The sequence below is a fragment of the Patella vulgata genome, chromosome 9 (genome assembly GCF_932274485.2).
Source record: "Patella vulgata chromosome 9, xgPatVulg1.2, whole genome shotgun sequence".
NCBI lineage: Eukaryota > Metazoa > Mollusca > Gastropoda > Patellidae > Patella > Patella vulgata.
In genome coordinates, this window is record NC_065887.2 from 18,987,234 (window position 1) to 19,000,730 (window position 13,497).

Sequence of the window (13,497 nt, forward strand, 5' to 3'; positions counted from 1 at the left end):
TAAAGTTACAAAAGGACTTTGTGGTTTGATTGTCCAGACACCTTTCACCATTGAAAGTATATCTGGAAAACCACGACTATAGAAAATGGCTGCGCCCATGAGAATAACAGTTTTAAGCAGAAACAGATCAGATGTTTATTGCACTGCATTGAAACAGGCTATCGTGTGTCGTCTGATATCAAATCAAAATACTATACCAAAGAAAAAGGTAATCATTTAGGGCACACCCAGTAATATGTACAGGCATTGCCTGAGAAGAGCGAATTCTAAGCTGATGTGATTGTCAATACTCAAATATAAAACCTTCATTTCATAAGTTTCTTAAGTAATACAAATATAATGGTAAACAATTTCGTTTTTCCGAATTGATTTTAATTTAGATCTAAATTATATGTTTAATTTTGTTAATTGTTTGAGAATTATTTTCATTGACGTCCAAATTATTTATCGTCTATATAGTTATAGTATGAGACACGTAATCTCGCTTGGATGAGATTTGGTAAATTGACTTGCGGTTCTGGTCAGAATTTTTTTAAACCAACAATGATTTTTAATTATTTGTTACCCGCAGAAAATAGCGGATTATTTAAATGCATTTTCCCGCCTGTCCCTATGTATTGATACTGCTAAAGAGGACATTGTGCACACATGTTTGTTGCCCTAATTATAATTTTAAAATCTTTCTTTGACTATTGAAATTACTGTTCATGAAGTCTTTTTATTAATGTTTTCAGAAAAGTTTTATTGACTCTTTGAGGATTTATGTTCGGGGAGGTGGTGGAGGACAGGGGTTCCCCCGATATGGTGGGATAGGTGGTAAAGGAGGCGATGTGATTGTGACTGCTACTAAGAAATTAACATTGTCAGATGTGCGTAATAATAACATTAAGAAAAGATTTTTAGCACAAAATGGATTTAATAGCAGGTAAGCCTTACTCCATGAGTTTATTTCTAAATTACAACAAGTGCAAAACACAGAAGCTAGAATTATAAGTGCCCCTCAAAGTTCCTCACCAGGGAGGGTGTAGTATATACGGTGTTGGGTCTGTGCTATCAGTGGTTAAATAGTTCAAAATTTAACATCCTATTGTTCTGCACCGACTGGGCTAATGAAGACGTGCATATGCCATAGAACGTGCTATAAAGGACATTTTTCCCTGAACAGCAGCCCTACGGCCTACGTGTACAAGGTGACCTTGGTATTCTGTCCTATCCAAATGACAATACATGTACATCCCCCCACCATCCTGCACCACTGACACAGGGGAACAACACTAGAAAATCACTGTGTGAACTTTCTCAGTCACCCCCAGCGGAACCTCTAGATTAGTGAGCCAACATCTTACTCTATTACGTGATACAGGTCCAGAAGTGAATTACTTATATCCCAGCATAATCACTTAAATATCAAGAGAATTATTCACTTTAGCTGTGTGGAGGGATCATCTGATAGCCGCATATCACTACCCTGTTCCTAAAGGTTGTGTTATAATTTTTGTGTTCAAAGATGAATAAGCACACCCTTTCTCATGCTGAACAACCCCCATTACAACTATTACACAAGTCCAAAACTGGCTAGAGTTTATGGGGGCATTATAATTTTGTGTATGAAAGGATAGGATATCCACCCAGAATTTATTCCCTATTAAAATATGTTTTCAAATCTTGCTATAGAAAGTTTCGTCTACTTGGAGAACTAGGAGAAGATTTAAACATACCTGTTCCTGTGGGTGTTGTTCTTCGAACAGATGAAGGGAGACAATTAGGTAGGTTATTTTACATTCTCTTTAATATCAGAGAAACAGTACATCACATACTTTATTGTGTGAATGTGTGGTTGTATTGTAATGGTTTTTATATATTGTACAAACGAACCGCTATTGGTGCATGTACCCAAGTACAAATGTTAAAGTGAAGGTACCAAGGCAACCGAGGTGCTGGGTCATACCCAAAATCAGATTGCACTAACCAGTGAAGACCTGAAAGCTCTAAAGCTTGTTTAAGTCAATATTTAATGAACAATGATAGTTTTTATATTATTAATACAGGTAATTTAAACACAGACGGTCAACAAATTATTGTAGCACGAGGAGGCAAGGGAGGTAACCCTGAAAATGGTTTCCTAGGTCAAAGGGGAGACTCAAAAGAAATAACCTTGGACCTGAAGTTAATTGCTGATATTGGTCTAGTTGGGTAATTGTTTTTATACATTATACAGGGTTATAACTTTAATCCTTGGCTGAGTGTCTAATGGCAAGGGTGGGGATGGGTTGTGTGGTATAGATCATAAAGTCTGTCATTGAGTAAAGTGGCGTGCTTTCGATCCCACACTAGAAGGTGACAGGGATAAGGGTCGCCTGCCTAACTTTGTGGATTTTCTGTGGTCCCTCCCGCTGCTACAAACTCTTGCGCAAGCGAATTGGTGTAATAAAATTGTACTATGTGGAGGTTTTGAGATATTGTTCAAAATTTGTGGACCTTGTTCAGTTGGTAATTAGGATATGTACACTGTATATTCATTTTTTTCAATAATATTTATATTAATAGAGTTATTGCCCATTTTACTACATCACAACATACAAAGCTGTCATGTTTTTATTTTTCTTCAGATTTCCAAATGCAGGAAAATCAACCTTTCTAAGTGCAATTTCTCGAGCCATGCCAAAGATAGCAGAATATCCATGTAAGATATCTACACACTACAGTTCTTGTCAATTTGTTTTCAAAATTGCAAAGAATGTTCATTTGGTGATAAGGAAATTGCTATTTGATAGCATATTTCATATATATCTTCCCATCAATGGCCAAATTTAAAATCATATTTCAACTTTTAGAGCTTGTAGAAGGGCAAAGTTATCGTTTGGAATTTTAAAAAGTAACTTCAAGCCCTATTGAAATTCAAATATTATATTCAAATAAGTTGCAGAGTTATTCAGCCATTTAGCTTCAACTTTCAGGGTTATGAAATCTTGTGAACCAGATATATAACAGAGCTCTAGAAAGAATATTTTAAAACAATGCTGATTTTACTCCTGTATTCAAAGTCATTATCTTAATGCTATTCAAATGATAGATTTTAGAATTGTTTTTGGATTTTTCAGATTTCTAGAATGTATGAATTATTCAAATCATTGTAATATTATTTGTGTTTGTTTATTTTTGAATATTAGTTGATTGTATTGAATTAATAATTAAAATTTCCTATAAGAGGCCAACACAGATAAAATTTTGTGATTTTTATTTAGTTTAATTGACATTGAATGAGTACCAATAAATCTGTTTGAATATTCCAATATTGGTTTGAGCTCTGATTATTTTATTTTCTATTGCCTTTATATATAGTTACAACAATTCGACCACAAATTGGAATAATACAGTATCCAGATTTTAGGAAGGTATGAAACATAATTATGTAGTAATAATAATTAGACAAACACTAATTTTAATTTAAAAAAAATGAATGACATATTGTAACCAGTAGATTAACAGAACACAATTTTTATGGGAAGCAATCCCTGGTTTTATTCTAGAAGCATGACATTACGACAAGTATCCTCTTATCCCAATCTCTAAATGCCACTTAAAGATTATAACCAGTAGATGTTTCTGTTAATTATTAAAGATACATTATGTAAGATTTAGATATAGAACTAGCCATTATTGCTATAATAGTTCGAAAGTAGATGATGTAAAATGAATAATTTGAAAATTTCATTCAAATTACTCTATTGCAAGCGAAGATATTAGCCTTTGAAGGTTTGACAGACGTGTGCAATAATTTCAACCACCGTACCGGTTGATCGAAGCTAAGTCTCGGTTCTCCATATTTGATTAAATCAAAGTATTGCTGAACCATTCTAATCTTTTTAATATCGGAGAAATCTGATGCCATCGAGAGTTGATTAAGGCCTGGATCAGTTAATTAATGTCTAATTAATAGTTTATATAACATTTCAGGCCTAAAGAAAGACCTGCAATAGGCAGATTTACCTCTTGCATAATGCATGTTTAATCATTGTTTGTCTATATTTTTGTCTCACCGGTTCATCCTTTCAAAATTTCTTGTGCTGTTTTTAAAATGTTTTATTTTATTGTTTTATTTTTTTTTTTAAACAGATCTCTGTGGCTGATTTACCTGGGTTAATAGAAGGAGCTCATAAGAATTATGGAATGGGACATAAATTTTTAAAACATGTAGAAAGAACGAAGATGTTGATTATAATTGTGGATATAAATGGTTTTAGTCTAGGTGTTAATCATGTTCATAGATCTGCATTTGAAAACATACTTTTACTCAATAAGGTACATATAGCTAAATTTACATATACAGAGATACATATAGCTAATTTTACATATACAGAAATGCATTGAAAATGCACCACTGACTTGAATTTAAGTGCATGTAATTCAGGCGAAATGTGTGACTTTTAGCACGATTGTGACAAGGAGTAGGGTCGCGCATGTGGATTTTCACCGGTTTCCTCCCCCTGCTAAAGACCCCTACGCGCAAGTGAATTATTGAAATATAATTGAATCATGTGTTAGTCCCAAAATGACCTAGTTTGTGTCGAGTGGACGTTAAACCCCAGTGGTTTTCTGGTCTTCATGCTCTCTTGAATGAACACAATGGCGGGTTCTTGTTGTTCAGGTGTCAACCTTGACATATTGTTGCATCTTCCATAAACTGTAGGAGTTCTGGGCCTACTGACCCTAGCTTTTTAAAAGCCACGTCTTTCTCATGTGTTATCGTCGTGATCTTATCTTGTTACATTCTGAATTGAAAGATACACAGTCACCACTAAATTAAGTGACTGCTCATAGATATACCATATACATGTATATTATATACAGAATGACCTCCCCATATGTCAGTGACCTTCATCTTACCTTGGTTGCCATTACATATCAAGATATACTGATCAATAATTGTGAAGCAGTTTTTGACTGTTCACCATATATATAAAAGACGTTTGCCGAGTGAAATAGTCCCTTAGAATCTTTATTTGATAATTAAGACTGCAATATTGTGTAATGGTGGAGGTAAAGGTGGCAGGTACTGTTATTATGACTGATCTTTGACAATCTTATCAGTACTAAGAAATTGTCAAAGAAAAATAGCGACTTTTAACTTTTTGAAACGACCATCCAGTTTATTAATAATTAAACATCACCCTGCTAAGAATAAAATGTTCAAGAATTTTTTTTTATACATAGAGATAACTGCGTCTGTAGTTTATTATATATTTACAGGAACTAGAGTTATATCTACCAGAGTTAGTTAATCGACCATCTATACTTGTTTTAAATAAAATAGATACAGATAACCAATCAGGTGATACCGTCAAACAGATATTAGAACAAGTTCAAAATTCTCCAGGTTTGTGTGATATTATTACTTCTGATAAGAACACAGATCCAATTCTGTTCTGGTTTTTTAGATTGTTTTAATAGAAAGATGTAGAAGGATTCTCTGGGTTCAAATGATAATAAGTTGCTAAATATAGATCAAATGTAGTAAGAAATTTGACGCCAACTACCTTTGGGTGTCATTTTGTAACTCAAAAGATATAGTGCATAGTTAATTTTCATAATAAAGACAACCAAATATTAATAATTTATCCTTTGTATACCCTTTATCTGTCTTCAGTATCCCCAGTGATATCATTCCGTTCTACTCCACTAACTCCTGGGTCCATTCACAAGGTTTTCACGCATTCAAATTATCTGCCCTTGATAGTAAGTTGATTCTGCAAACCAATCAAAAAACAGTTTACATACCAGTCTTGTTTACGTTCACCACAATAATCGTAGTTGCAATACAATGCGAGTTACTTCCCTTCACCCACTCGATTGGCCGATAAAAATAGGACAAGTATCAAGGGCGGATAATTTGACTGTGTGTCGCCCCCGTGAATGGACTCAGGGGTAAGTGGAGTAGAACGGAACGGTACCACTGGGTCGTGACAAGTTTTCACAGTCCTTTATGCAGATATTTTGACTTATTGGTTAGATGCTTGATTTTAATTGACGAATATATTTGATTTTATTTCATATTTTTTTAAATTTTATTCACCAGATTCACTTAATATGGTAGATGAGTACATGCATCCAACAACTTTAATGAAGTTTGATGGAATCTTTACAATATCAGCCAAAGAGAAGCAGGGATTGGACAAAGTTTTACACACTGTGCGACAAAAGTTAGATCATTACGCAGAACTCAAACGTCCAGAAATAGAAACAGAAGTAGAACATGTTCACCAAGAAACTCTGACAAAGAAATTAATTTAAATTTTTGTTATATAAAATATATGTGCTATAATATAGCACACATGTTTGCTGGGAAACGACATTAAAATGGATTATGAACAGGTGTATTGCATAAGACTGGGAATAGCTGTGGAAAAATTGTTTAACATGATTTTCTTCAAATATACACATTTGTATAAGGTTGTGTATCATTGGAGCGAATCATGTTGTGATTCGTTTCAAAATTAGCCATCGTTAATCTTATTTCTGGTCAAACCTGAAGTTTTAATTCCTAATTATTCAGGGTGGATGAGTCGTCTAACATGTGTATGTTAGATCATAAGGTATGTCATTGCATCAAGTGCTGTGGTTTTGAATCCAAGCTTGCATGTGACAGGGAGTAGTCGCCTGTCCAACCTTGTTGGTTTTCTACAGGTCCTCTTGTTTCCTCCCAATGCTAAAGACGCCTACGGGCAAGTGAATTAAAGGAGCTAAATCGCTAATATTTGGGCCTAGAAATTGTCTTAAATATTAGATATCAGAAGCCTACCTTTTCACGGTAAGATCACAACATCAATGTTGATTTGTATTGACAAATAATTTGTGTTTTCAACGTGTAAGACTTTGCATGATATTGAGTTAGAGACTTAGCTACTTTAATCAAATAAAATAAAACCATACATGTATGTAAGTCTCGAAATGACCTAGTTTGTATTGAGTAGACATTAATTTCCATTTTTATTTATTTTCTTTATGAATATGTTGTATGTGGTTGAATTCGAACACGAATAGAACCAAGACTCTAAATCACCATTTTTTAATGTAAATAAAGGAATCCAAATCAGAGACTACATCAATCAAACATACTTAAACTATAACACATATTTATGTCGACATTTCATACACAAAATCAACATTTTAAACAAATTATTAACTTTATGTTTCAATTTCAGCATTTTATCGGTAACATTTATATTATTAAATATAAAAATTAAAAAATAATTTAATAATTTTACTCAACCATATTCCACATTTTAGTCTGGATGACTTTAGTCAGGGACTTTTTTTTCGTCTGTATATACCGGACATTGATTGGCAAAGGTCTGACCGTGTATGTGACCAATCGGACATTAAGGTATGGTGAATCCAACTCAAAATTCCACAAAATAATTCCAAAAATATTGACTCTACTGAGGATATAAAATGGAATGAAATGGGGCTTAAGTCATACTTCTCTACTCCGACTGGGCTAATGAAGACGGACATATGCCATACAGTGTGCTAGGAGGGTAATTTTGCCCGGACAGCGGCTCTGTAACCTACTCTTATATCGAATTCCATCTGCCAAGAGGGGGGTTGGATGGCGGAATGGTTAGCACGCACGCGCTTTATCATACGGTCTGTCATTGAGTCAACTGACGGGGTTTCGATTTCCCGGTTGTACGCGACAAGGAAAGGAGTAGGGCCGCCTGTCCAACCTCATGGGTTTTCTCCGAGTCCTCCGGTTTCCTCCCACTGCTAAAGACCCCTACGCGCAAGCGAATTATTGAAATAAAAAAAATTAAACCATATGTTAGTCTCTCTCCATCTGCCAAGGAATTTTTGACATGCATCCCAATATACATGTTCTTGTCAGACCCCCCATACTGCACCACTGACAAAGGGAAACCACAACGGAAAATCCTAATGAACTTTCTCAGGCAACACCAGAATCAAACCCACGACGTCCAGGCTAGCAAGCCAGCATCTTACGCACTTAGTCACTGTGGCTCCTTACTGGGTGTTCTGCTCGGAGTGGGTTAATGTAGACGGAACAAAATAATAGTATTCTTCCCAATCATACCTATAAATCGACCGAATACATGTACTTAAACTATAACACATACTTATGGAAAAACAGCTGCTAATGTATTTTGGCAACGTTTTGAATTAGTAGCTGTTTTTCCATAAGTATGTGTCATAGTTTATTGCTATAGCCTATTCAGTAGTGCTGGGTATTGCCACTGCAGTCACGATATGATACGTATTGCAATTCAGATGCTCCAATACAATTCGTATCATGATGCATAACCAGGTCAATATTTACCAAGAAAATGGCAGGACAAATGAATAATTGATATTTCTAGCCCAGCCGATGTCGTAGAAATAAAATTGTTTTATATCACGATATTGATGTGGATCAAAATAAGGACCAAAACAATTTAAGTGTGTTTGTGGATCTATTTATAATGTGTGATGAAAAAAGAATCGTGAAATGTCGATTCAGTGTCTCATGATTCAATACGCAAATCGTGAGAAGGTGAATCATGATACATCAATTCAATGCAACAATACTTAGTCGATCCATCATCCATGGATGTTATATTTATGAATATAATATGCCGGTAAAGTAAAATCCCCCCCCCTCCTCAACCACCAACACTGCTCAGATTTTATTGAAGGGGTCTAGGACACGAAATGGTCGGAAGTAAGCTTTTTCATTTGTCAACGCTTTGGGTGGGTGTGCTGAAACTTGTGTATAACTTGACTTATGAGTATGTTCTACTCAGGTTGTAGAAAGATAATTGTACAGGATGTTTTGAGTCCTATCTATCTATTTTGTTAGGGGTTTGGGGTTGGTTAAGGTCTGTCATTGAGTCAACTGGCATGGTTTCAATTCCCCGGTTGTACGTGACAGAGGAGTAGGTTTTCTGTCCAACCTCGTGCTTTTTCTCCGGGTCCCCCGGTTTCATCCCACTCTACGCACAAGCGAATTATTGAAATAAAATTGAACCATGTGTTGGTTCTGAAATGACCTTGTTTGTGTCCATTAGACTGGACATTAAAACCCATCTATCTCTCTCTCTCTCTCTATTTTGTTATAGAGGGACTTTAGCTTCAATGTAACTGTAATATAGCTTCTTAGACTTAGAGTATTATTATGCATAGGCCTACTTATAATAATATAGTTCTTTATTCACTGTTGTGCTCAAAGGCACTGCACAAAAAAAAACCCTTGAGATCACAAAAATAACAATTAAATTTTGAAAAATGTAGTTAAAAAAACAGTAATCAAAAAGTCTTGCGAATAAAGTGACTTTTTACAAATATGAACTGTTTCAGCATTCCTGAATTCTTTAATATGAGAATACAGAGATAACATAAAATCGGGAAAGAGTGTGTTTAGCTTTTTCTCACGCCATGGCTCTAGGCAAATGCTTTCTTCGAAATGAAATAAACTAAAACTATTTTCAATAAAACAATGATTTTATCACATTGTATTTGTATTTTTACTTTACGTGGGAGGAAAACAACTTCGTTTATATTTGTTCGGCAGGACTGCACAAATATACGAACGATATGTTTTATTTATGCTACAATTAGAACGCGTCAAAGCTGATTAATTAATTAACTATTGTGCAGACCGTATGTTTTAACGTAATTACTATGATTCCGCTAGACTTCAACACGGACTCTCTCTGTTGGTTTTTGTGACTGGTAAATCAAAGCTGCAACGTTATTATTTACCGTTAGGGGGCGTGACAACATCTCTATGGATACGATAAATTGTTGTCACAGGCTGTATTAAGAACTACACTACATGGTGTACAAATAACAGTATTTGTTGAGTGTGGAGTCAATCAGACAGTGATATTAATAACGTTAGTTTTATTCTGAAGAGAAAAGGTTAGTTAATAGTTATGGCGACGTCAATGCTGAGTCCGTTTACTTACACCGCCACCGGAGATTTAGGCATTAAGCGAGAAACGATGCTCCAAAATGAACTGCTTCTGAGAACAGAATTGGGCAAACCAAAACGAAGAGGGTATGGTAGCGGAGGAGGCGATATGTATTTTGGTAGACCCAACGAAAAGGGTACATTGGGAGCTTCTGAAGCTTTGAGGGGTTGGAGCAGCATGAATCAGAATTCAACACTACCGTTTCATCGAAAAGAAAAAGCCACCGAAAGAGACTTTTTGGAACTAAACAAAACAGCTGTGAACTCTGGAATTGTTACTTCTGGAGAGAACTTTGCCTATAGATCGATTAATGATATCAGGAGAAGAACAGCAGGTACAGAAAAAAACAAGACCAAAATACGTCGTCTGCCACCAAGCATGGTCTACGGAATATCAACTAGACCGTCCACACCAATTTTCGATCTTTTAGAGCATAAATACCAAGATAAATGGCTTCAACAGAGACAACAAGAAGAACTGGCCAAGAAAAAGGAAAAAATAAAAAAGAATGCTGGGGTTGTGTATGAAACTAGAGCCTCATTATTGCGTACATACCAAAATCCAGTTGAATCTGGTCCCTTATGGCAATTACCTCGTTTTAAAAACAGCTCTAAACCACATCTCCAAACCTTCAGAACAAAAAGTCAGGAAGGTGATGCGTTCAAACAGTTTGATTCAGATAAAATTGCACGACAAGGAAACCTTGGACATGGTGTTTATGAAGCAGCGAAGAACTGAACCGAAGTAAATCTTGGTGAAAACATTGTGTTACAGGAGTCTAACTTAGACTTAGGTATTGGAATAAATAACACAAACTTGAAAGCTTATGTTTCGTAACAAAATCAAATTTTAAAACAATCTGTGAATATCCTGTTCGAATGGAAAGTTTGTGGAGTGACATTATACTATATCAGCATTATTTACATATTTAATTGTCACATTAATTATTAATCCAATCTCTTGTTATTGATTTTGTCTCTTGAAGATAATTAGCATTTTACTGTCTTCGCAATACAATCATATTGGTTTTGTAACATTGAAATTGAATACTGGTAATTACATTTGTAATTATTACCTTTACAAATCATGGAATTATAATAAAAAGCCTTTTTAATATTCAGTTAAATTTTATGTATTTAAGTGTAAAATTAAAAAAGTTAACAAATCTGGTAGGAAACGAGTGAATATACAAAAGCTGTCCCTGTTATTTTAAGGAATATTTCTTTGAAACAAATGTTGCATTATGCTAATGCAATATTTTTTGCAACATGTTTCCTTTCTCTAGGCTGTGAATAAATTTGCATAATACACTTCGTGATATGTTTAAACTGAAGTTGGTATTAGATGTTTTATTTATAATTATATATATTTATATTTATTTACAACTTGTATATATTTTGTACTACCGGTATTGACAAATAACTTACTTTCTATAGGCCTACCTATTATTATCTTCCGTGCTATATGGTTGTGTATAAACAACTATAATTAGCTATTAAAACAGTGATTTACAGGTTTTTTTTATCTTTTCGTAATTTCGATAAAAAAACCCTCAAACTAGAGCTTGAAACTAATAATAGCCATTCAATAGTCTGTGCTAATGTAGGCCGGTATCAAAAGAAAATTTGTCAAATGGAGCATAAAAAATAATAATCAATTATCTTTGATTATCTATACTATATGTTACCTTTGTCTTTAAGGATTTGTTAATAAAATCTACATTAAAAACATTTTGTATTTACTTGTTTTATTTAATACATTGTATGTGCAATGATTCAAACAAAGTTTGGTCCTGAATATGCTGGTTACAGTGTTGAATAGTTTTATCAGGATTTTTGCATAAATTACAGAAATACATGTAGCCTTATGGCTACACATGTAGCCATATGTAGCCTTATGGCTTGCATCCACAATGATCAGCAGTGAATTTTCGCTAGGCCACTACAATCACTGATAAGGATGTCGATCGATGCGAGCCAGAAATACTAACTTTTTCCTCCGACAAATTAAATTCTAAAACATTTTTATTTATGTATTAGAAAAATAAATAAAGACGTTTGATGTATTTGTAGGTAAAAATTATTTCCTATTTTTTGTAAATGGGTATTAAAATGAGTAAAAGACTCCATTCTGCCCGAATGTAAACAATGCACGCGCCATTGAGCCAATTGTTGACAGCCGTGTGATGAGACATCACGTGTTGAAGGTAGTCATCTTTTACAGAGATATTAGAAGACTTTCGTAATCCTCTGTAAAACAGATTGGCTTGTTTCATGATCTTCTAAAATTTTATCAGATCAGTGATTATATAAATAGACCACAGTCTACAAACTGGGATATAAACTGGTTCCATTCTGGGTGTTAAATTATTTTAATATCAATGATAAAGAGTACAAAAAACCTTTTTAAAGATACTTTTCCAGAAAAGTATTTATCTGGTGGTTATTTCCAAGAAAAGTATGGCAATTTTGGTATATTATATGGAAAGTAGAAATATCCAATCTTACTAGAAAAATACTGGATTCCCTTAAAAACACCCATGGAATGCATACAGAGCAAAAATGTAAAGGTTTATCTAACCGGCAGCCCGACGATTAGGAATGTCTGCTCACATCACATCAAAGTTAGCACGCGAAGATTGAACGCTTGATGTATACGTTGATAAACTTGGTGAAGAGTTAAACGTACAACACTTTCTGAGATAAAAACCACGGAAAAAGACGTGGTGGGCAGTGGATAATCCGAGAATTAAATTAGGCATTGATATTTATGATTTATGGATAGCGATTAAAACCAACATCATTTTGTGCAGTATTCTTTCGCACCCATTGCTAGGTAGTGCGTCAGCTAAGTCAGTGAGACAAACATGACTTCTTTGAATGAATTTTTTATAGTAGCTGTATTGCCTCGTGAAAACCGTGTTTTGAGGATTTGAAGCAAAAGATTGATAGATTAATTAGTTTGAATATGTTTTTAATCCAAATACATCATCAAATCACTCAGTTTGTATGCAGGAACATATCTGTAAGTGGACTCGGGGATTTCAATCATCCACGATAGAACCTTGGTGTTTCAGTTACCAAAAATATGAAATTTTACATTTTTCCGAGAAAGAACTAATTTTTAAATAGCATTCATTTAATTTAATATGTAAAACTGTCAAGTTTATTTTCCCATCTGAAACCAACCAAGAAAGACAATATGCAATAATCTGATCTTAAGGGTCAGAAGGTAAATAGACGTCCATTTGAGGAACTGCATCTGTGTAAATTCTAGGTTCGTTTAGAGTTGAAATTGAACAGGTCAATCCGGCACCTTTAAGAGTTTGATCAGACAACTGGGGCAATGTTGGGCTCCACAGCTCGAAAACTAAATGATAACGAGGTCTCCGTCTAGGAAGCAGGTTCTTAGTCCAGAATCATTATGGTTGGGCTCTTCACACCATAAACTTTAGTTAGACTATAGAGATTAGCCTCCCCTCCCCTCCAAAAAAAAAGTTACAATCCAAGATATGGCATGAAATTAACTG

At 34.5% G+C, this 13,497-nt stretch overlaps 2 protein-coding genes across 2 annotated transcripts; both read left to right on the forward strand.

Annotated features, from left to right (window-relative positions):
- The first annotated feature begins 35 nt into the window (after positions 1-35).
- LOC126807766 (GTP-binding protein 10) lies at positions 36-7,793 on the forward strand. Its single transcript, XM_050532560.2, has 9 exons — positions 36-208; positions 735-925; positions 1,675-1,766; positions 2,049-2,193; positions 2,610-2,683; positions 3,343-3,395; positions 4,117-4,302; positions 5,251-5,377; positions 6,077-7,793. Exons 1-9 carry the CDS (start codon positions 86-88, stop codon positions 6,289-6,291), a joined length of 1,206 nt encoding a protein of 401 aa, XP_050388517.2. The 5' UTR covers positions 36-85; the 3' UTR covers positions 6,292-7,793.
- A 1,993-nt stretch (positions 7,794-9,786) lies between these two features.
- Positions 9,787-11,698, forward strand: LOC126807768 (cilia- and flagella-associated protein 77). The gene has a single exon (XM_050532562.2). The coding sequence runs from the start codon at positions 9,930-9,932 to the stop codon at positions 10,704-10,706; it is 777 nt and encodes a 258-aa protein (XP_050388519.2). The 5' UTR covers positions 9,787-9,929; the 3' UTR covers positions 10,707-11,698.
- The last annotated feature ends 1,799 nt before the right edge of the window (positions 11,699-13,497 follow it).

What these genes read in the sequence shown, in the direction of transcription:
- LOC126807766 (XM_050532560.2), top strand. Translation starts at nt 86, where the DNA reads ATGGCTGCGCCCATGAGAATAACAGTTTTAAGCAGAAACAGATCAGAT. An exon ending in AAAGATAGCAGAATATCCAT is followed by an intron (nt 2,684 to 3,342) that starts GTAAGATATCTA and finishes CTTTATATATAG; the next exon opens with TTACAACAATTCGACCACAA. An exon ending in ACATACTTTTACTCAATAAG is followed by an intron (nt 4,303 to 5,250) that starts GTACATATAGCT and finishes ATATATTTACAG; the next exon opens with GAACTAGAGTTATATCTACC.
- LOC126807768 (XM_050532562.2), top strand. Translation starts at nt 9,930, where the DNA reads ATGGCGACGTCAATGCTGAGTCCGTTTACTTACACCGCCACCGGAGAT.